The 21361-nt window shown below is 36.4% G+C and overlaps 1 protein-coding gene across 1 annotated transcript in view; it reads left to right on the top strand.

The window, feature by feature from the left end:
* Positions 1-21361, top strand: part of LOC136798057 (cilia and flagella-associated protein 47-like) — a 96815-nt gene that overhangs the window by 56441 nt on the left and 19013 nt on the right. Inside the window, exons 23-42 of the mRNA XM_067054641.1 lie at positions 2384-2594; positions 2920-3118; positions 4144-4365; positions 6160-6461; positions 7515-7617; positions 7893-8038; positions 8499-8658; positions 9148-9346; positions 11913-12108; positions 12994-13091; positions 13508-13759; positions 14348-14449; positions 14900-15061; positions 16305-16498; positions 16909-16985; positions 17132-17518; positions 17862-18110; positions 18969-19162; positions 20000-20143; positions 20562-20680. Coding sequence (XP_066910742.1) covers positions 2384-2594; positions 2920-3118; positions 4144-4365; positions 6160-6461; positions 7515-7617; positions 7893-8038; positions 8499-8658; positions 9148-9346; positions 11913-12108; positions 12994-13091; positions 13508-13759; positions 14348-14449; positions 14900-15061; positions 16305-16498; positions 16909-16985; positions 17132-17518; positions 17862-18110; positions 18969-19162; positions 20000-20143; positions 20562-20680 — 3716 coding nt within the window. The remainder of the gene's footprint in view (positions 1-2383; positions 2595-2919; positions 3119-4143; positions 4366-6159; positions 6462-7514; positions 7618-7892; positions 8039-8498; positions 8659-9147; positions 9347-11912; positions 12109-12993; positions 13092-13507; positions 13760-14347; positions 14450-14899; positions 15062-16304; positions 16499-16908; positions 16986-17131; positions 17519-17861; positions 18111-18968; positions 19163-19999; positions 20144-20561; positions 20681-21361) is intronic.

Genomic DNA, 21361 nt, shown 5'->3' with positions numbered 1-21361 from the left:
CATCTTGATTATGGTGATATCGTATATGACCGCCCAGGAAATGCTACCTTTGTGCAGAAGCTTGAATCTATTCAATATAATGCCTGTTTAGCTATAACAGGCTGTTTTCGTGGAACGTCTCAAGAAAAACTATATTCAGAACTTGGTCTTGAAAGTCTTGCTGACAGGCGCTTTGCTAGAAGAATGACATTCTTCTATGGAATTATTAACAATTTAGCCCCTTCGTATTTACGTAACTACCTGCCAGTAAGACTTACAGCACCAGGTGGCCTTAGAACAAGAAATCCTATTGATCCTCTTAATATACGAACTGAGCGTTTCCGTAACACTTTTTTTCCGTACTGCATATCTCAGTGGAATGTTCTGGGAGGTAATATACGAGATCTACCTTCAATTAAGACTTTCAAAAAAGCAATCTATGAATTTTTTGAGACCCAAGCAATCTCATGTTTTTGATGTTCCTGATATTCAAGGAGTGATCTTTCTTAATCGACTTCGGGTCGGTTTCAGCCATCTCAACGAGCATAAATTTAGACATGGCTTCCGCGACACTTTAGACCCTTTCTGTGGTTGCCGAACTAACTCTGTTGAAAACACTCAGCACTTTCTTCTGCACTGCGCTATATATTCCCATGCAAGACAATCTTTGTTCGACAAACTTCAGACCCTAGGCATTATTTTTCATCCGCCGCTTAACCCTCCTTTTTTCTGTCGGCTTTTATTATATGGGGATGAAAGTTTGAGTTCAAATCTAAAAAAATCTATTCTTTGTTCTGTTGTTGAATTTCTTAACGAAACTGGAAGGTTTAGCGGTGCTTTATTTTAGGCTTTTACCTAACAATTGTAGCTTCCTTCTCCAAGGTTTTTTTTTTTACCTTTATTTACTTATTCATTTATTTTTTACATAGTCTAGTACCTCTGGCGATATAACGTTAGTTCCTAGCGGGGGGAGGGACTATATTTTTTATGTTTAAGTAATGTTTTGTAATATATGTTCGTAGTGTACACGTGTTTTTGTTTCAATAGAGAAAAAAAAAAAAAAAAAAAAAAAAAAAAAAAAAAGAGAAGGATCGAGAGTAATTAGCTAGAAATCAAAAGAAAGGAGTGTTACCCACCCTTACCCTTAGGTAGACTGCTAGAAAAATGGAGCCTATGGGTAGCCGTCGCAAACCTACTTGGTTAATTTTCTTGATCCTGACAAAATAACGTCGAAGTCTCTGTAACTCGAACTTTCAAAAGTATCAATACCGAAAAATCTTCAGTCAAAATATTGCCTCTATTTTGAAAATTTCATGCCAATTCTCTTCTCTCCGACTAATCGCGTTCCATTGTCCCAGCTAGAGTTTTTTTCCTGCACTCACTTCATCCCATGAATTAGAAAAATAGTTTTCATTCCATAAATTCAGGACTTGACTAAAAGCAAGTGTCTTGCCGAAATTGACGGTGACTGGGGCATTCATTAGGGACTTTGACCATGTTCAGACGTTACGGTTTTGTACCGTTCCGAAACGAAATGTTCCCGAAACACTGTTTAACGTCAAAATTCGAAACGTCAAAAAATAAGATGTTACTAAGACCACGTTCACACGCTACGGTTCCGTTTCGCTCCGAAACGAAACGAAGCCTTTCTATTGGTTAAATTCATGTTTTACGTCACTTCTAACCAATAGAATTGCTTCATTTAGTTTCGGAGCGAAACGGAACGGCTACATGCGAACATGATCTAAGCAAAATAATCGAAACGGTTTTGCTCCGCTATTTTCATTTCGATCCATAACGAAAACTATACCAAAACGATACGAAACCGTAACGTCTGAACATGGTCTTAAATGAACACTTTTCAGGTTTGAAACAGGTAGTATATTAAGGACCGAAAACTATTTTAGATTCTCCACGATTCTGTTATTTTGTTTGTTTGTCTATCAGCAAGGACCATTCCTCTTGCTTTTAATTCATAAGTCAAGACAGAGTGTCTATCATCATATTTCCCTAACGCACTGTCTAGAAGTGCTTGGAGTCGAACCCAGTACATTGTGATCAGTAGCGTGGTGAGTCGACTAAAATTTGGGCAAACTGGGGAAGCAATTTTAGAAGAATTTGATTTTGACGCACTTTGTGAAAAATAAATTTCCTTATAAAAATTACGCGTGCGAAGCGAGCACGAAAATTTTGGGGTATTTTCTCTTTTTTTGGCCGAAAAAACTGCCACATCTGGGTAAAAGAGAAAAGCGGCGCCGAAATTATTAATCAGAGAGGTCTTTGCGTCCTTTGTATTTCGGCACCCCCAACACGCTACTGATTGCAATGCAAGTCTGTGATCGAAACCTTGACACGACCAATCTATTTTAATCTCAATTTTGATTATTTTTCATAAAAATTTTAGGTAGTGAATTTCGTCAACAATAGTCGAGAGCCGATCACCTTTTCCTTCGATGTTAACCACCCTGGATGTCGCGAGCTCTTCTTGCAAAACATTTTCACTTTCCTCTTTCAACGAAATTCAACAACATGTTGTAATGATTTTCAACAAAACTTTGAAAGTGTGACCATAGAAAGTGGACAAACTTACGAAATGAGAATCCTCTTCAAACCAGGTAAAAGCTTTTTAAGAACGGGTGTACTATTCAGAAATGAAGATTTTCTATTGATATTCTGAATATTCGTGGGGTGCAATCATTCCTAATTACCCATGATTCATTTCGATTTCGACTGTGAAATGCCCTCCTCCCAAAAAAAAACGTCACAATTAAACCAAGCTTTTTAGAGCAAAATAAGGGACCCTTCTTTTGACAGCCGAAAGTTTTGATAATAAATTGATAAACGTGGCGGGGGGGGGTCGTAATAAGGTCCGGGCGTGTTTCAAAAAAATCGATTTTATAATATACACCTTAGAGTAATATTATTTAATTATATTTTCAGTTGAAAGTACACACTACGAGTGCAAAGTACCCATCATTTTGAATGGAAACACAAATGAACCTTACAAGTTCCTTCAATTATCTGGCCTCCTCATGTCACCAAAGCTCCAATGTTTCCCAAAAGAAATACAATTTCAACCGGTTCCCTTGGCAACCAAGGCGTCGCAAGATGTCACCCTGTTTTACAGCCATTTTCTAGAGTAAGTTTGTTTTTATCTAACCAAAAACAAAAAAATAACTTAAAGTTATAGTTGTTTTTTCCAATTGTCAATATTTAGGATACACGTTTTTTATAAGAACAAACTATAAGAACATAAGGCTTCGATGGCTAAAATATTAAGAATATGTTAAGAACATTTTAAGGCTTTGCGTTAGGCTTAAAAGTCAAAGTTAAGAACATCTGACAGCTTCAAAAATTTTGGATGCTCTTATAAAAAACGTGTAAAACATTAGAGATGTTTTTTTTTTCGGATTCTTTTATACCTTAGTCCGGCATATGTTTTCTTTCTACAACACACAAATCCCCACAAATCCTACTAAATCTTTCAAAATAATTTAAAATTTTGCATTATTTTTACAGCAGAAAATATTTGTACTCTCCTTACTCTCCGTGTGCATTTTCTTCTTCTTCTCTTGTTTTTTTTTTTTTTTTGGTATTGAGGTACCTGGTCGGTAGAAAATTTGTCGATAAAAAGTGATAAGAAAACACTTACGACAAATTTTTTTACCGATTAAATTTTTTAGCCGATGTTTTTTGTTATTTCCAACAACCGACGATTAATCTTTCTCGAGGAATATTTTTTACCACATCATTTTTAGTTTTTAACATTTTTTTTCGTTTAAACCTAATTACTTTACTGCTAAATTTTAGGTTTACGTGCTAATTACGAGCAAGGATTAGAGTAACGACTAAAGGAAATATGTCAATTGCTCAATTCTTTTGGTTTTTTACGGGTCTAATTCCTTTGAAAAAGCCGACGTTATTCTACAAAATATTTTGTCGGTAATTGCAAGTGACGAAAGTTTTTGCCGACGAATATTTTTTACAAACTAATTTTATCGCCGACAAATTTTCAACCCATATGAACAGCCCACTTTTCACAATATCTCAATGGTTAATAGATGAAATCACTTACTACATAACACTGAAACTTTCTCAAAATTTAAACTTCTTATCCTACAGAGAAGGCTTTAATAAATTTTTATCGGTTTCTTTCCCTCAAAGGACGTCGCAAATCACCGTCAACATCCCAAACATTGAACTGGAAGATGGTAGCTTACTGAACGAAATTCTTTCCATCGATTTCAAACATAATAATCGCAGCGTCAAGAAATGTTTATCAGCGCAGAAAAACGAGGTCAACAAATTGTCATGTTGTCTTACTTTCAAATCCACACGTCCTGTTTGCTTCAATAATTTCATCGAGTTCATATGTGGCGAAACAAGGTTTGTGGCTGAGATGTTTTTCAAATTAATCTTGTTAATTCCCCTTTTTTCATTGCAGTTTTCGCTCGGGGTACTAGGATTTCTGGAAGCCGGATGATGATTTTTAGAAATAAGTAATTCCCGGTCAAAAGTCGAACAAAGCCGAAAATTTGGGAATTTCGAGATCCTTTGCGGACTCCTGAATTTAACCTTTTGAGTGGTCAAAGATTCTTCGGGATTTTGTCTTTATTCTATAACCAAAGGTAGATTGGAATTAGATTTTATGATTTTAAGGAATTTGAGCTGGATTTTGAAGGTCAAAAAAGTTCCCTTTTGTCCAGTTCTGAAAGTATCAGATTGGATTCGTTTATAATCCGTACAATTCATGATATGCGCCATTGCAATGTCTTCTGACATTACATCAGGACCCAACAGCTGAGTGGTTGTAAGTGACGTAAAATCAGTCATTGCGCCACTTGCAACCAATCAGCTGTTGGGTCGTGGAAGACATTGCAATGGTGCATATCTTGAACACAGTTGTATAGGTGTTGTATGACATTGTCATAATATTGTCATAATATTGTTACAGAATATTATAATAGCTATATAATACTAATAATTCGTTCCTTCCATTATTTTTTTGGTTAATTTCTGTGAATCTGAAACATGGCTTATCTAGATGGATTCTTAGCAGACAAATTTTATGAAAGGGTATTTTTGGACCTACCTCCGGGTACCCCGGTGGAGGTCCTATAAATTAACCCATGTCCGTTCGTTCGTTCGTCTGTTACCAGCTTTTCTCAGGATTGGCTCATTATTTTTTGCACAATGATGCAAAATGGCAATGTCCAAAATGTGAATATGCCGGAGAAACTGTTTTTTTGACATTTTCTCGAGATTTTATCATTAGTTTTTTCAGATTTTTTTTCTCAAAGATGTGTATTATCAATGCCCAAAACATGGCCGAGTCCGATTTTTGAGAAAAATTTTATTCCGGCGGAAAATACCGGAAACATGTCGGAAATCGCCGTTTTTCTAGATTTTCATTGGACTTTTTCCTTATAATTGGTTGTTTTTTCATTCAAAAACAATATTACTAGCAATGCCCACCATCAAGCATGTTTCAATTTTCAATAAAATCGATTTTTGAAGCTGGAACTATTTAAAAATCGCCGGAACAACCTATTTTCGCCGGAAAGACAGTATTTCTTGAATTTCTCGAGCTGTACTTTGTATTTTTTTTATGAAATTTTGCACACTGATGCAAAATGACAATACCTAATATGCAATGGAACCTGATTCTCAAAAAAAAAAATTTCCGGCCGAAAATGCCGGTTTTTTGACATTTTCTCGAATTTTCATCCTAAATCTTTTTCTGTTTTTTTGCAGAAAGATGCGTATTCGCAATGCTCAAAACATGGCAGAGTTCGATTTTTGAGAAAAAAAATTTTTCGGTTGAAAATGCCGGAAATCGCCGTTTTTGCAGATTTTCTTTGGATTTTTTCCTTATATTTTTATGTTTTTCACACAAAAACATTATTGATAACAATGCTCACCATCAAGCATGCTTCAATTGTCAATAAAACTGATTTTTGCGACCAGAACTTTCTATTTATTTATTCCCTACAACCCTTCCTTCTCCCCCCATCAACAATCAATGATGAATTTATTGCGTTATGCATTTTCGCTAAACGCTATATTTTCTGACTGATTTTTTTTCATTTTCTCCTTGCATTACTATCTAATTTTCATCATCAGGTAGGTCCATTCAGCATGTAGCTTGTTTATCTTAAGATTTCATACCTTCTTTTTCAGTTGTAAATTGGGTGTTTCTGCGAGTGCTGACAATTGCATTTTAACCACTTACAATTTCCTGGCAAATTCTTCAAACGACTTTCATATTGTTTGTGAGAAATTCAAAGATAAGGTCAACAGTCTAGATGAAAAATCAACGGAAACAGTTTTCGTTCCCAATGTCTCGCCCATCCGAGCACCGACTGGTGTCTCGCTTACCAATAGTACAGCGTTTAGCCTGCGATCTTCGTCATATGAAGATACGGGCCTAGACTCCTCATCACCAGAATTCTCGGAAGAAGGTTCAATCGATCAAAATCTCGGTAAGTTTTGGTCTTCCCATCCATTTACCTTTATATACCCTGGACAAAGTTTCTCGAGCCCGGCTAAGCAAAATCTTTGATTGGAGTTTTTTTCGAAACTGGTACCTTTATGGTAGCGCTACTCGATGCGGGTGAGAAATTTTGAAACGGAAAACCTCATCGAATTATAAATTGACACACATCGAGTAGTGCTACCGTTAGGGTACCACTTTTCAAAAAACTACGATCAAAGATTGCGGATATAACTTGGTCCAGGGTATATAAAGGTTAGTGGTCACATCAAATTCTCTTCATTGGCTTACTCCCAATAAGCTAGCATTTAGTTGGAAGCTCAACTCAAGAGAAAGTTGAGCACCGTATTTAACTAAAGTGGCAGTTTGCGCGCAGCGCAATGGGCCTTTAAAACACAACTGGTCGAAAAAATTTGACTTTGTCGGGGCCTATGCGCGCAATTATCAATCGACGATTCCAGGCTAAAATCGAACTACCTGACTTTCTATCGTGCGCATGCGTAAGAAAAAACCACATATAATTAATACTCCAAGTTATAATTATTGTCAAATCTTTCTTTCGTTATAAGTAGAAAAAGTTTAAAGTATTTAAATCTTTATTGCTCGCCCGACTCGAGTCTATTCATCGAAAAAATTCGCTCCTGTTGTATGGCGATTCTGCAGCGGAAAAATATGCTGACATTGCCACCACTGCAGGGCCTTTACGCCGCTTAGGCTTTCTTGTTATCCATTGGTTTACTCATGAAGACTTTGACCATGTAGCATGTTGAAATTCTCAGCAAATGCGCTTGCTTCCACGTTACTATAGAAACTATGTAGAAAAAACTGAAAAAAAATTGAGGCTCAGCATGGCTCTCAGAATCTTTGTGATTCTTATATCTGAAGAATCCTTATAAAAAACTGTGCAAGGCCGTGTTTTCTTTGAGGAATTCTCCATCCTTTTTTTGTTGGAGTCTTTCTTATTTTGTACGTTGGTTAGGTTTCCAATCGATTGGTGCCATAATGAAACCACTAATACAAATATTTTCTTTCTATTTTTTAGATAGCGAGACATTCTTGTTACCTTATCAGTTCAGTGAAGAGATTCCAATCTCCGATACGGAAGAGGGTAAAATCTTACGTGAAGTTCTCAAATGTGTACAGAGGTAAACTCAAGATCCATTTTTTCTTGTGCTAAAACCAACAATGATGTTTTAAATTTTCTGGAGATCTTTGACTTGTTTATCAGGTTCTGATAGCCTATCTCAACATTCGATTTTTGATCAATTTGTTGGTGTTGGAGAAAAAAGACGTGGTCGTCTGGTACAAATAAAGGTTGTAATGGTTCTTATAAAAATGCGTATTTCATTCGATGCCCAAATCACTAATAATTTGGATTTAAAGAGATAACCCACTCCGATTCCAATTTTTTTTTCTTTAGATGGTATTCTTCACAAGGCTGGTCACATGGTCCATGTCCAATCTCTGTCCCAGGCTCCTTACGATCTTGTTTGACCGCTGAACATTGTAACTCATCCTCCAATCGATCGGGGAGTTGGAACCGAGACAATAGCACACGTAGGGGAGGTGAGGTCAAATTTCGTGTTGAAATGAACAGATTAGAGAGACTTCCTACTTTTCAATATGCTCCCGTATTCGAAAAAAATCCATATCCCCTTGTCGAATTAGAGAGCGTCAACTGTATACATGCTTTTTTTCTAAGAATAATTTTATAAGAACACGAGGCTGAAAATCGGCCTGAACCTAAGAACAAATTAACAATCCTGAGCCTCAGATTTCATTAATTACCGAGAAAATAATGATTTTAACAGATTTAGAGTAATAAAAACATCGTAAGAACATTTAAGCCTTAAAATTTCAAAAAATTAAGAACAACCCAGTCCAAGCCTAAATTTACCGGTTCTTACCAAAAAAAGCGTGTATTCATTCATTGTAAGGCGAATTGGTTTCAGTTTTACCCCAACAATGAAGTCATTCATCGTATGCGAGTGTAGTTGAAATACATGTAACTTCTTTTCCTTGACAGGTAATTGTAACGGCAACCGAAAGAACATTGTGGAACTCATTTCGCACATGTGCGGTAAACAAGTTCCCGGAATCCCTAGCAACACCAGTCTTCCGGTGGACAAGAAAGAGCGCATCAAATCTATCCTCTGGATTTACTCTACTCTCATCACTTTCATCAAGTCAGTGTTAAATGATTTTCAGTCTCAGTGGAGGATAAAGACGCTTTTCCGTCTCAGAATTCAGCATAATTCTCCAAAATTTCAAAAATATATGCTAATGTGCTAATGTTATATTTTCTTAATTCGACAAAGAACCATGCTTTAACCACTGTAGCGAGAACCTCACCAAAAACCGGGATTTTTCATTCTCGTTTTTGGTGAATTCCACTTTGATGATTTTCGGAAGAAAAAAAACAAGTCTTTCAATTGTTTTGACGTAAATTCGATTTTTCAAGCTTCGAAAGTTCAAACTGACGTCAAAATGTCCTAAATCTGAAATCCGAAATCCTAGCTCCAAACATTCAAAAAGTTGCAAAGTGGAAAAGGCGTGACAGTGTAGAGAAAAAGCCGTGTCGTCTAGAACGGGCTACATGACCACTGTCAAGTATACGATTTTAAATTCCTCCTTCAGGCCTCAGTATCAAGTTGACACTCTTCTTGTACTTTTAGATGTCAAGGGGGAATGGTAGCGAATATGACTGCCCATCATTTATTGGACGCCGCTGACTACCATTTTTACTGTGACATCATGATGACAAAAGAATCTTCTTCTGACGAAATAAGTGAAGATTGTGTGACTGCTTGCCACGGTGGTTTCGAAATGAAGTCGAGAAAAGCATGGACTAATTTATTGCTACAAATCATAAAGGTCTTTGATGTTTTTTTTATCTTTTTGTATGAGAGTTCAGTTAGGTTGTGATTCCCAACACTTCGATTTGGACAGTGCCTTAAGGTCTGGCCACTTGAAACGTTTTTCATCAAATAGAAACATTTGAAAACTGAAGCACGCAAAAAGTTTCACTTTGATGAAAAAGTTGCTACTGGACACACCTCAATTGACGGAAAGAAAACATAGGTCTGGGGCCACTGAAAACATTTTTCATCAAAATGATTATTTGCGGAACGTGCGTTTGAGCGCGCGCAGCGCGCTCAAACGCGCGCTCCGCATCCTTTGGCAAGATCTGCGTACGCGGGACGTAAATTTGTATATGTTCGAGAAATGCTACCGATTTGGCTCACGAAAAAACATCGAGCAAAGTAGACTTTTCTTTATTTTATAAAATAAAAGTGTTTTTAAAATTATATCGATTTTGACTATCCAATCAAGTGCGAGATGTTTGTTTTTGTGTCGTTGCTGCTAACTTTCACTTTTGCACACTTGCGAAACAAAGATGGCGATTTTTGTCAAGGCAGGATCCTGCTGATTTTTTAAGCTGGAAGGCACCTTTTGCTTGTAAAATAACGTTGCTGCTGTTCACACTTATTGGAAATTTTACTCGAGTATCATTCTTGAGGTTTTTTACCACTTCCTCTGGGAGAGGAGAGCTGTCCTACCATCCACTTGCTAATGTGACAATGTGTGGCTGTTTTTTGTTGTCAACTGAAATTTTTAATAAAATGGTCTGACAGATAGTTGTTTTTCTTGTGGCATCCATACTTCATGGCACATTTTTGTGACAATTGATTGGAGTAACCATTCCTATTACATCAATTAATCTCATCGAAAACTATTTTTATGGCTTGAGATGAAACCAAATAGAGTCAACAAACAGTAGTCAAGTCAGATTTAAAGCAACATTTAGATTTCGAAATATTTTAAAATTTAGACTTTATAATTTTATTGGAAATGTCATGTCATGGTTAAACTATACATTCAGCCGAACAATGATTTTTTTGTCATGTTGTCAATACACAGTTCAACGTGTATTTGAGTAAACGTGTAAACGCTTTTACGAAAAAGATCATACATACGCCATCAAATATTGGGTGATTGTGTGTGGTCAGTAGCATTTGTTGAGGAGGTATGCTGCGAAGAACAGACACATTATTTTTTAATGGACCTTATCAGAGTTTTTGACTTTTCTAAAAAAAGCGATGCATTGTGGGATTGTTTCGAGTGTATTACAAATAATATCTCTTAGGAACTAGATCAAGCAAACGCAAACATTACCAGATTCCCATCAAGATTCAATATTAATATTATGTAGCTACGTATAATATAATGCAACACAAGAAGGGGGACAAATTGTGAATGTTTTGGTGGTACATGGGATGTTTTGTTGTGTGACATGTGATGCTTTAATGACATGAACTTTTACATGTTAAGGCAGCAATCAGAAAATACACTTCCATTTTATTTTTAGTCTTTTTAAGTCAGTAGTAGAAAATTTCAAATTCACTGCTGCTGGTGGTCATTATTCAGTTCAAACACTCTAAATAATTTCCAAATAAAATAAGCTTTTTCACAGCATTTTCCTCAAAATTCTTGAACATGTTACTGGCAAAATGAAATGTATGGAGAGGTTCGTGATCGCTGCCTTATAATATTGGAATGTTTCAAGGGGTTTGAAGCCATTGCATGATTTGCTTTTTTGATTGCATGAATGTATGAAAACTAGTAGTGAATTATAAATTATATAGTGATATTTTTGTAAAAATTAATTTTATTCTTTACCACTTTTAGTTATGACAAAGACATCCTAAACTATCAAAAAGTCCATATTACAATGTCACATTTACTGTTTTAAAACTACAGAATCAAAACAATGACGAGAATGACATTATTACTAAAACTACACATCAATGTGTTAATGTTTTAATGATTTCATGATTGAAATAGGGTTTTTTTTCACAGGTTTGTTGAAAAATTATAGATGATCTTTTAAAACTCATCAAATTATTTTCAGTTTAAAAGGCCTGTATGAAATACTCTGTGTTACCCTTTTAAAAATACCACTGTAATCCCCCTATGTCCATGCTACGATGTTACTCTTTACAATTTTATTTTTTTATTTTTGTTATTTTATTTTGTGAAAAGTTGTATTGATTTTTTGAAACTACTACTAAAGTATTACAAAATCGAGTACAAATGACTTTTTTATCTGTCTTTTAATTTTTCCAACATCCCCTTCTTTTTTGACATTATTGTTATGACTCACTGGCAATAAATTCTTGGTGAAATTGGACGTCTTATTAGTTTGTTTTTTAAATTCTGTATTAATAATGGAGTCGTCGATTTCTTATACATTTTGAAATTTCTTCGCTTTGCGAAAACAGAACGCTCGTTCCGCAAGCCCTTTTATGTTGATTGTTTTTTCCAAAGATCTTAAACATCCGATAATAAAACTGCAAGTGTCAACTTTGTTCTTCCCAAATTATCTCAGCAGTATTTTGTTTGATGTTATGTTGACAATTTCCTGCTAATTTTTTTGCAGGTGTTTGTACTAGCAAAGCTGACACCTTCCAATTACAAGAATTTGACCTTACCTGAGAATTATCCTCCCTTACCTACGTTCAACCCTAATCCTTTCTGTAGCAACGTCTACAGCATAAGTGAGCGTATTTTGTTGGCTTGGTTGAACCATCATTATGAACAACAACGCCTCAAATGCTGGAGACAAAATGATTCAGGTATTATTATCCATATAGCGGTCATTAAGTAAGCCATTAAAGATTCGAGCGGCGGGCGGTATTGAAAGGTTCTATGACTCAAATAGTCATACCCGCGCTGAGAAAACTAAGGAGTCGCGCTTCAGAGGGCTGAAATATCATTAACCGCCCTGGTTATAGGGCGATAACGTCATTTGCGGCCCGCACGGAACTTTATTGAAGTCGTTGCATTGAAGCGAAAAGACTAAACTAAACCGGTCATTTGCGGCCCGCTCGCAAGGGTACTCAAAACTTGTTGAAGTCATTGCATTGAAGCGAAAAGACTTGGCTGACGCTAGAAAAAAACATTGTTTGAATGTCCGATATGGATAATAATATTAATAGCGTTAACCTTTCGTTCGTTGTTGTCATTAATTCTGCCCTTGCAGTTTGATTATTGGCCCTCTAGTGCCATTTGCGCCCTCCACTTCGCGTCGGGCCCAAATGACACTCTCGGGCTAATAATCAAACTGCGCGGGCAGAAAATAACAACAACGACCTCAAACTGAACGCTATTGTTATATTAATGAAATGTTTTCCAAAAGCTCAAAACATGATATTTCATGAAATGAATGATTGTAGGCTAAAATAATAGGCTTGATATTCATGATATTTATGACGTAATGTTTTATACAGAAATACCCAAAATAGCTTGGGCGTTTGCCATTAGTTTTATTGTTTAAATTCAGAATTAGTGGCAAACACCCGATCTTCTTTGAGTGCTTGCGTATAAAACATTACGTCATGAATATCACGAATTTTGCTTTTTTTGCAAATTTTCTTGAACACTGTGTGATTCTATTATATTCCACTGTAGGCTTGGAAAAATAATTACTGATTGTTACTTTTCTCTTTTTTGTGTGTCAGGTATTAAGCCGCCGTCACGTTGGATCGTGAATTTTGAGAATGATTTTGTTGACGGTCTGGTCTTAGCGTCATTAATTTGTGCTTACGCCCCTTATGTGGTAAGTTTCTGCGTTTTTCTTGAGGAGTTTTAATTTTGAGTTTTGTGGAGTAATTTATCTAACATTGGTGCCTTCATTGATATCAATAAATCAGAACTAGTGTAGATTTAATATATAGCCCGGTAATATTTGACTAACTGTTCAGTCTTTCTAGATTCTTACTATTTGTGATTTTATGTATGTATGTTTTTTCTGTGACAGAGACGGTTAGCTTCTGATTTTTCTAGATCTTAACTGACTGAGAAATACGGTAAGCAAGGCACTTTGCCGTCCCTGATTTGGCGGGTCAATTATGTTTCAGTCACTGTACCGTCCTCAAAAGTAAAAATACATGACTATGCTTACCAACGCTACACCTACTTTTCCTTGTAGAACAGTCTCAGTATAAATCATGCGCCATTGACTTTCTTTACCAGGTCTCTACAGAACTGAAAGACTTATACACTCAACCGAATTCTGCTGAACAGTGTCTTCACAACGCACTTAAAGTCGTCAATGCTTTAAGAAAACTGGGCATAGATTATGACATCATCGCTACAGATATTACGGAACCAAACCCTGTGAACATCGTATTGCTTTGTGTACATTTGTACCAACGTTTACCGCATTATTTGCCAAGCAAAACAGTTCAATTCACTGGTAGTTTATTCTCCACTGTCACCAAGCAGGTATTAAAGTCTTTTTCTCTCTTTCTCGGATCTGGATTGGATGGTTTGCCACTAACGGATTCCTTATATCATCATATAGCCTGTACCAAACCAGTGGCGTTGTGTGAAAATTTTTCTGGAGGGGCCAAAGTCAATTTTTTTAAATGGCGCCCCCCCCCCCAATTTTCCAAAGTGGCGCCCCACCCACCAGCTTCAAAAGTTTTACTAATTCATTTGCCTAGGCATAATGAGGAAGGGAATATTTAGTGGATAAGAGTAGATATATCCTTGATGAATGGAAAAATAAACAAGCCCCACCATGGTTGGGGCCGACTAGAAAATTTTTGAAAATCGACTGCCAAGATACCCTAAATAACTAAATAAAAATAGACAAATTTGACACTTGCTAGAGTGAAAAGAAACTTAAACTGCGCCCTTTAAGGCGCATAAAGTATGATTTTTAAGATTAAGGCGTTTAAAAAAATCTCTTTTGGCGCCCCTTGCTCTTCGGCGCCCCTTCAAAAAAGCTCCGCTGGGGGGCCATGGCACCACAATGTGGCGTTTTACATTCGGGGATACTGATAAGATGTTTGTTTTTATTCTCCAAAGATTAAGCTACAGAACCCCAGCAATAAAGCCATCGTATACCAAGCGATATTGGTGGGAAAACATGCGCAAGATTTCAACGTCCTTCAAGGAAACACTATACAGGTAATAAGCATATCTCGCTTATTATTTTCTCCAATGTACCAGTTTGGTTTTTGAGCCATCTCATAAGAGCAACGAGGCTAAAAATGCCCAACAATAAGAGCCACTTAAGACATTGTTCTTAGCCTGTCCTAGAGTGGCTGAAATTTAAACAAATTAAGGATCAAATAACGATAAAAAAAGGTATTCGGCTTATATAACCCATTTTCGGCTGAAAGTGCCAAAAAAAGAAGCCTCATAAAAAATTTACTAGTTTTGTATACAAAAATAATAAATAGGCAATACACTTGCTCTGCCACCCGAATCTCCTGAGTGATTATAGTTGGACAGAAATTCTTATTTCTTCACATATTACTTTCAAGTAATTTCGACAGCGAGAGTGTTGTAGATTTTCATCAGATGCCCCAGTACCTGCTAGTACTACTGATCAAATTTCGCTTATCTTGCATTCAGGTACCAGCCAAAGGTCAAGTGGAGATTTCAGTGGACTTCAAGAGTCGTTTCTTGCGCGAATGTGAATGTACTTTAGTACTGGTTGGAAAGAGAGTTGGGTCGGGTGTTGGATCAACAATGACCTTTATGTTGAAAGGAATCGTCAATTCAATCAACCCACTGGTAAGGTTCCAATGTTTATTCTATCTGTCTGTCCAGAGAGATGTCAAAAACTGCGTAAAAGAATTGGCTCCACTGACCTTTATATAACCCTGGACTAAGCTATATCCGCCATCATTGATCAAATTTTTTTTGAATTGGTACCCGTAAAGAAGCCATTACAATGTTAAGAATTAACGTCGAACGACGCTACATCACCAAAAGTATTCGAGGGAAAGTAGCGCTCTCAATTCATTTACACCGCTATTGGGTAGTGCCGCCATTACCGTACCACTTTTCAAAAAACTCCGATCAAAGATTTTGCTTGGCCGGGATTGAGAAACTTGGTCCGGGTATATAAAGTGATTGGCTCTAATAAGTTTGACTCAGAACATATTGTTCTCGAAAAATAATAGGAAACCATAGCAACCCGACTTCCGCTGTAACTCTTTCTAACTATAACACCTCTCTGGTGCAAGGGGATATGATTTCATTCTCACACTGATTGTTATCTACATCTGCAGCACTCTGCACCAGAATGACCTCAATGTTATTGTATTGTAGTTAACCCTGTGTTTTTGTGTCGCTGATTCTCCTTGTAAAAGTCTCTAAGAAATGTCATCTTTAGGGGGGGATACGGAAAGAAGGTGCCCCTAGGTTTACCTTGTTTGAAGAATCTCAAACAATGAATTATATTGCACCCAATGTAGAAATTTTCTTCCGATACGCTAAAGCAGCTCTAAAGATGGGGAAAACTTTCAACATTTGAAAGGTTTATTTTCAGGCCTACGTGCAAGGGTAGTTGAACCCGACTGCGGAGATGTAGCACGTCAAAGGCCGCCTATCATACCTCTCCGATGGGAAATACACTCCTCTCGAGATGCATAAATTTATTATTGTCCTCGTTTTCAAACAGATTTTATTGCTATGAAATTATACATTTAAAAACCAATTTAAATTCCCAAAAGGCAAACATTAACTCTGAAACAAAAGTACTTGAAATTCAAAATGTCTCATGAGGTGTAAACAACACAATTATCATTGTGAATATGTAATTTTATAGCAATGAAATCTGTTTGAAAATGAGGACAACAATAAATTTATGCATCTCGAGAAGAGTGTATTAGATTATTATCAGATCTTTAGCATGAGTGGACACCAATCCGCCATCGGAATATAATCAGATAAATCATGAACGAACATCTGTTCAAACAAATTATGACAGTCAATCAACCTATGATGTATGTATTACAATTCTCATTTCTAGAAAACTTTGAAATTCGCATCACCTTGTTACGAGTTGAAGAAAATCACATTCCCGATTAAGAACCCATTCTCATTGGGAGGATCATTTCGTATGGTTCTAGTGGAAACAGACCCTAACCTTCATAATATGGAACCTATTGCATCCAACATTTCGAAGAAAAAATCCAACAATACTTCTTCAAGAACCGACCATGGGTAAGTTGGATTCTCCTAGCTGACACACAACGTTGCTTCAACGTTCATCTAACGTTATATGGACGGAACGTCAGGTGGACGCTGTGGTGAAGCTGGGCTCTTCCAATCGTCTCGGTTGTTTAAAGCTTAAAAGATTCTTTAAAGGCCATTTTACGTTCCATATGAATCATGGGTAACCAGGACTGATTGCACCCTATAACAGCTTCGTGTTGGTTGGACAATATAAATATCCAATATATTGGACCAACCAGGACCAAAAGAAAATCATTATGAAAGGTTACTGGTCCTGATTACCCATGATTCCTTTCGACCCTGGAATCATCTTTATATTTCTAAGAAAATTTTGTTTTTTGACCTAGAAAGTATCCTGTGAAAACACTTTAGCAAAATTGATTCGTTGATTTTTTTAGGCAAAAAAAGAAAGTGAAAAAGAGAAAGTCGGAGAAAAGTGTCAGTGAATTATTTCAAAAGTTGGCGATTGAAAACCGTAAGTAGTAATGTTTACTTCTAAAAGAAATATTGAATATCAAGTATTGCTTACTACAAATATTGAACTGAAAAAATCGGCTGAGATTATAAAAGTCATATTGTTTTAATGTTGAGAAAGGCTCTGTTTTACGCTTTATTTTATAGGAACACCGCTATTGAGTGTGTTCTGGTCTGCGGACAAATACATCGACCTCGGTCCATACGCAACCACAGATGTTGAAATCCAATTCCTGCCATTCGACCTTGGTACCAGACAATGTTCTTTACTTTTCCTGAATGAAGAAATTGGCGAATTTTTGTACTCAATTCATGCCGAGTCCCTTTTACCGTTACCAACGGAAGTTCCTTTTTTCCATGACAACGAGGAAAAACAAAATGGTAGCCGAGTGACGAGTGCCATGGCTTCACATCACAGTCAAGGGTTGTTAAGGGAAGATAACTCCATCATCTATATGCATTGTCAAGCTGATACGGAAACGCTTGATGAATTAGATTTGCCTGTTCATAACTATGCTAGAGGAAAAGCTCTTTGTAAGTCTAAACATATTATAGTTGTATTTCGGACACTGAGCTTTATATAGACCCTGGAGGCTGCTTCCCAATCCCTGCTAGACAAAATCTTTGATCAGAGTTTTTTTTTTTGAAAGTTGGCCCCTAATACGCTAATGATGTAGCGTCGTAAATTTTCAACACTGGTTTCTTTGCGAGTACGACTTTCAAAAAAATCCAATCAAATATGGCAGATATAGCAGATTTATAAAGGTTCAGTGATTTGGGGGCACTTTTTTCAACCGGTTAAATTCCTTTTTTGGAAACCCCAAACAAGTTTGTTTGAACAATTACATTTGTTAATTTTAATTTTTTTTTCTCGCAGTGTTGGCTACAGAACAAAGAATGAGCGAAAAAGAAATGCGTCGACGCGAGCGCACCGGTATCACATCAGCGGAAACCATTTTGTCCGCCCTTTCCTGTCTTCAGATCAATGATAAGGCTGATTACAAACACCCGTCCGAGTTACTCGGCATATTTGGTACTATACAAGAACACTCGGTGGAAGTATCATCCCCTTTCTTCTCTTGCCCAGACCTCATAACCATTCCAGTGGACACGACGAGCTCATGTAGTAAGTCATTTCATTCCCACGCCAATGCTAAGCATATTTCACAATGTTACTTAAAGGTTTTATTCTTACATAAGTGTTCCCGTTTCATATCAGACACACATTTCATATTAGGACAGAGTTTGCCTATTGTTATATTATGCTGATATAGAAAAAATGATTTTTCTTTTCCTCTTTCTGACCAATATTGCTCCACATTCGTGTCAATCCAATGTGAAAAGCTTGTGAATTAAAATTGATGAATAGTAAGCAAACGATATATCACTCTTATTTAAAAACAAAACCTTTAACATTTCGCTAGCATTTGCAGGTTTTTTAAAGACCGGGAACCTTGAAAACATCGAGAAATTGAACAGATGGCCTCTGATGGCGAGATACTCCTGAATATTTTACAACTGACTTTCATCTCTCTTATTGATATTATACACACTTTTTTATAAGAACCAATAAATTTAGCCTAATGTGTTTGAAATTTTCATAGGCTTATTAGATGCTCTTACGAATAGGCTTAATTTTTTTACTTAAAAATTCAAAAACGGGTTAATTTTTTGCTAAAATCAGAACTTTTTGATTAATTTCTGAGACTTAGGATTATTCTTAGACTGTTACCTGTATTCCATATCCTTCCATCGTTCTTACGATGTTCTTAATATGTTTATTTTCTTCACTTAAAATCTAAAATGTTTTTTTTTACTTTTTAATTTTTAATTTTTACTTTAGTAGTGATTTCTGAAATCTGAGGTCAGGATTGTTCTTAATTTGTTCTCAGGTTTGGTCAATTTTCAGCCTTGTGTTCTTATAAAATTGTTCCCATAAAAAGCGTGTATGATTTTTATTGTTCTTCTCTTTCCTTTCAAACAGTGGAAGAGACAGTAAAATTACCGATCACCATCAAGGCTTGTGATGCTGGCCATTATAATTGTTCAATAGTGTTGCAAGCAGCAAATGATATTCGTGTATACCGTATTGAATGTACCATCAAAAATCCTCATTCTGAAGTTGAGATGGAATTCACTTCACCAGCACATCAGAGTGTTGTTCAGAATGTCCCTGTGGTATGTACAATCATGGACAAAATATTTGAGACAAAAGGGAGTTCCCGGCGAAATTTTAAACACAAAAAATGATTTTTAAGCGCCTTAAACTACAGTTGGAAAGTAGAGTTTTAACTCTGAGCTTTAACATGAGACTTGAGACTTAACACCTCAGGATCTCAGGAGTTAAAAGCTCAAATTTGCTCCAATAATGCTTGGAATAGAGCCTAGAAGCCACCGAACCCTTCTAAAATCGAAATTTTCAATGAAAGAAAGTGGAAAAACTAGAATAGCAATTCTCGCCCGAACTTTAAATTCTAAAAAACGTTAAAATACACAAAAATTTCAATATATTCCGACCATGATTGTAGTATGAATGTCCGTCTAATGATGACGTGTCGTGCTAGGTTACGTCATATCTTCGTTTCGAGCGTAAAACCCTACTCTTCGGAGTAAGGCCTAAAAGTCTGGAGCTGTCTATTGTGTAGACTAGTGTCATGTTTTCACTTGACAAATTCAATCGCAATAAATTGACTTTTGTTCGTCGATCATACAATTGACTCTCTCTCTCTAATTCGATTTTCAAGGGGAAACGAACGGATTTTCATCGAACAAGGGAGTATATCGAATAGTACAGTGTCGTTTTTTGAGAGTTTCTCGTTGACGGTGACTTTCAATATTATCGAACAATGAAACGCTCCATGATCGAATGATAGAACTTCGAATTAGAGAACGTATTTCGCATCCTTTGGATAACTTTTCTGATGAACTTTTTTATAAGAACACGATGTTTTTACATAAAAACACGGAACGAGGGTCAAAATATCATAACCTCTCCCCTATACAATTACATATCAGGTAAACCACAGTGATCTTGATTGGCATTTGACTTCAGTTATTGAGGGCGAAGGATTCACCGGTCCGCCCTCTATTACTGCTTACGCCCGTGCTACTACACCATATCCACTTTGCTTTCAACCTGTCTACGAAGGAAAAGTTGAGGTAAATAAATCATTTGAGCTTTTGACTGCTATTCGAAATCTCTTTTTCTTTGTTCTAGAAATCCAACCTTTACAACGCTACTCAATGTGGGTAAAAAAAATTAAACTGGAAATTTCATTTAATTGTAAACTGACCTATATTGAGTTGTGCTATTATCAGTGAGCCACTTAAAAAAAACTCCGATCCAAGATCGAGGATATAGCTTAGGTCAGGATATGTTAAGGTCAGCGGTCATATGATAATTTAGTCAAAAAAAATTGGGTTTAAAAAGTGGGTTTATAGAACTTTTTTAAAGTCATCGGCCGTTAAAACAAGCAAAAAAGTTTTGGTGTATATTGTGAATTGGGGTTTGCCTGACCTACGTTTCTTGGTAGAGCTGTTACTATTGAATGTACTCTTTTCTTCTTTCCAAACCAAGGGGCGTTTATTGTTAAAGAACAAAAGCAATGGAGCGGAGAGAAGTTTTTATTTACAAGGACTGGCTACCAAACCTCTACCATTGGATGAAATACAAATTGATTGCATTGTTAACGAGCCGTAAGATTTATTTCATAGTTCCTCCCCCCCCTCAGAAATTTCCATGAAAAAGGGGGATAGTTTAAGAAGGGGGCTTACATATATATTGTAGATTATTTTCAAGAACTGATATGAAATTTGGTCTTCATGTAAGGACGTTTTCTGTTAGAGTAGTCTGAGTCAAAAAGAAGTAAGAAGTTTATTATTTCGCTTTCTCTCTCTAAAGGTATTTCACATATATTTGCTTGCTATTTTTGTCCAAAATCTTATGATCTTATGCCTTTGCTTAAGTCTAAGACCACGTTCACACGCTACGGTTCCGTTTCACTTCAAAACAAAATGAAGCCATTCTATTGGCTAAATTCATGTTTTACGTCACTTCTAGAATGGCTTCATTTCTGTCACGTGCCGAACATGGTCTTAAACGTTTGACTTGAATATCTCGAGATAAGAAACGAATCAGACAAATAGATTTGGACGTAATGCTCAGAACCAAAAGAGGAATCTACAAACCATCTGATAATTTCTTTAGATTTCAGAAAAGGCCCTGAATGTCTTAAGAACATGCTTCTTGTGGACCTTTTCACGAAGACAGCGACTTAGTGTTAAGTTTCCCAAAGAACAATGAAAAATATCCCAAAATACACTACACTACACCTATCTAGACTTTTGTTAACCTATCAAAAGGATATGAATTAGTTC

The sequence above is a fragment of the Clytia hemisphaerica genome, unplaced genomic scaffold, assembly GCF_902728285.1.
Source record: "Clytia hemisphaerica strain Z4C2 unplaced genomic scaffold, Clytia hemisphaerica genome assembly, whole genome shotgun sequence".
NCBI classification, from domain to species: Eukaryota; Metazoa; Cnidaria; class Hydrozoa; order Leptothecata; family Clytiidae; genus Clytia; species Clytia hemisphaerica.
The sequence above is the reverse complement of the archived record's forward strand: the minus strand, read 5'-3'. Positions and strand labels throughout refer to the sequence as shown.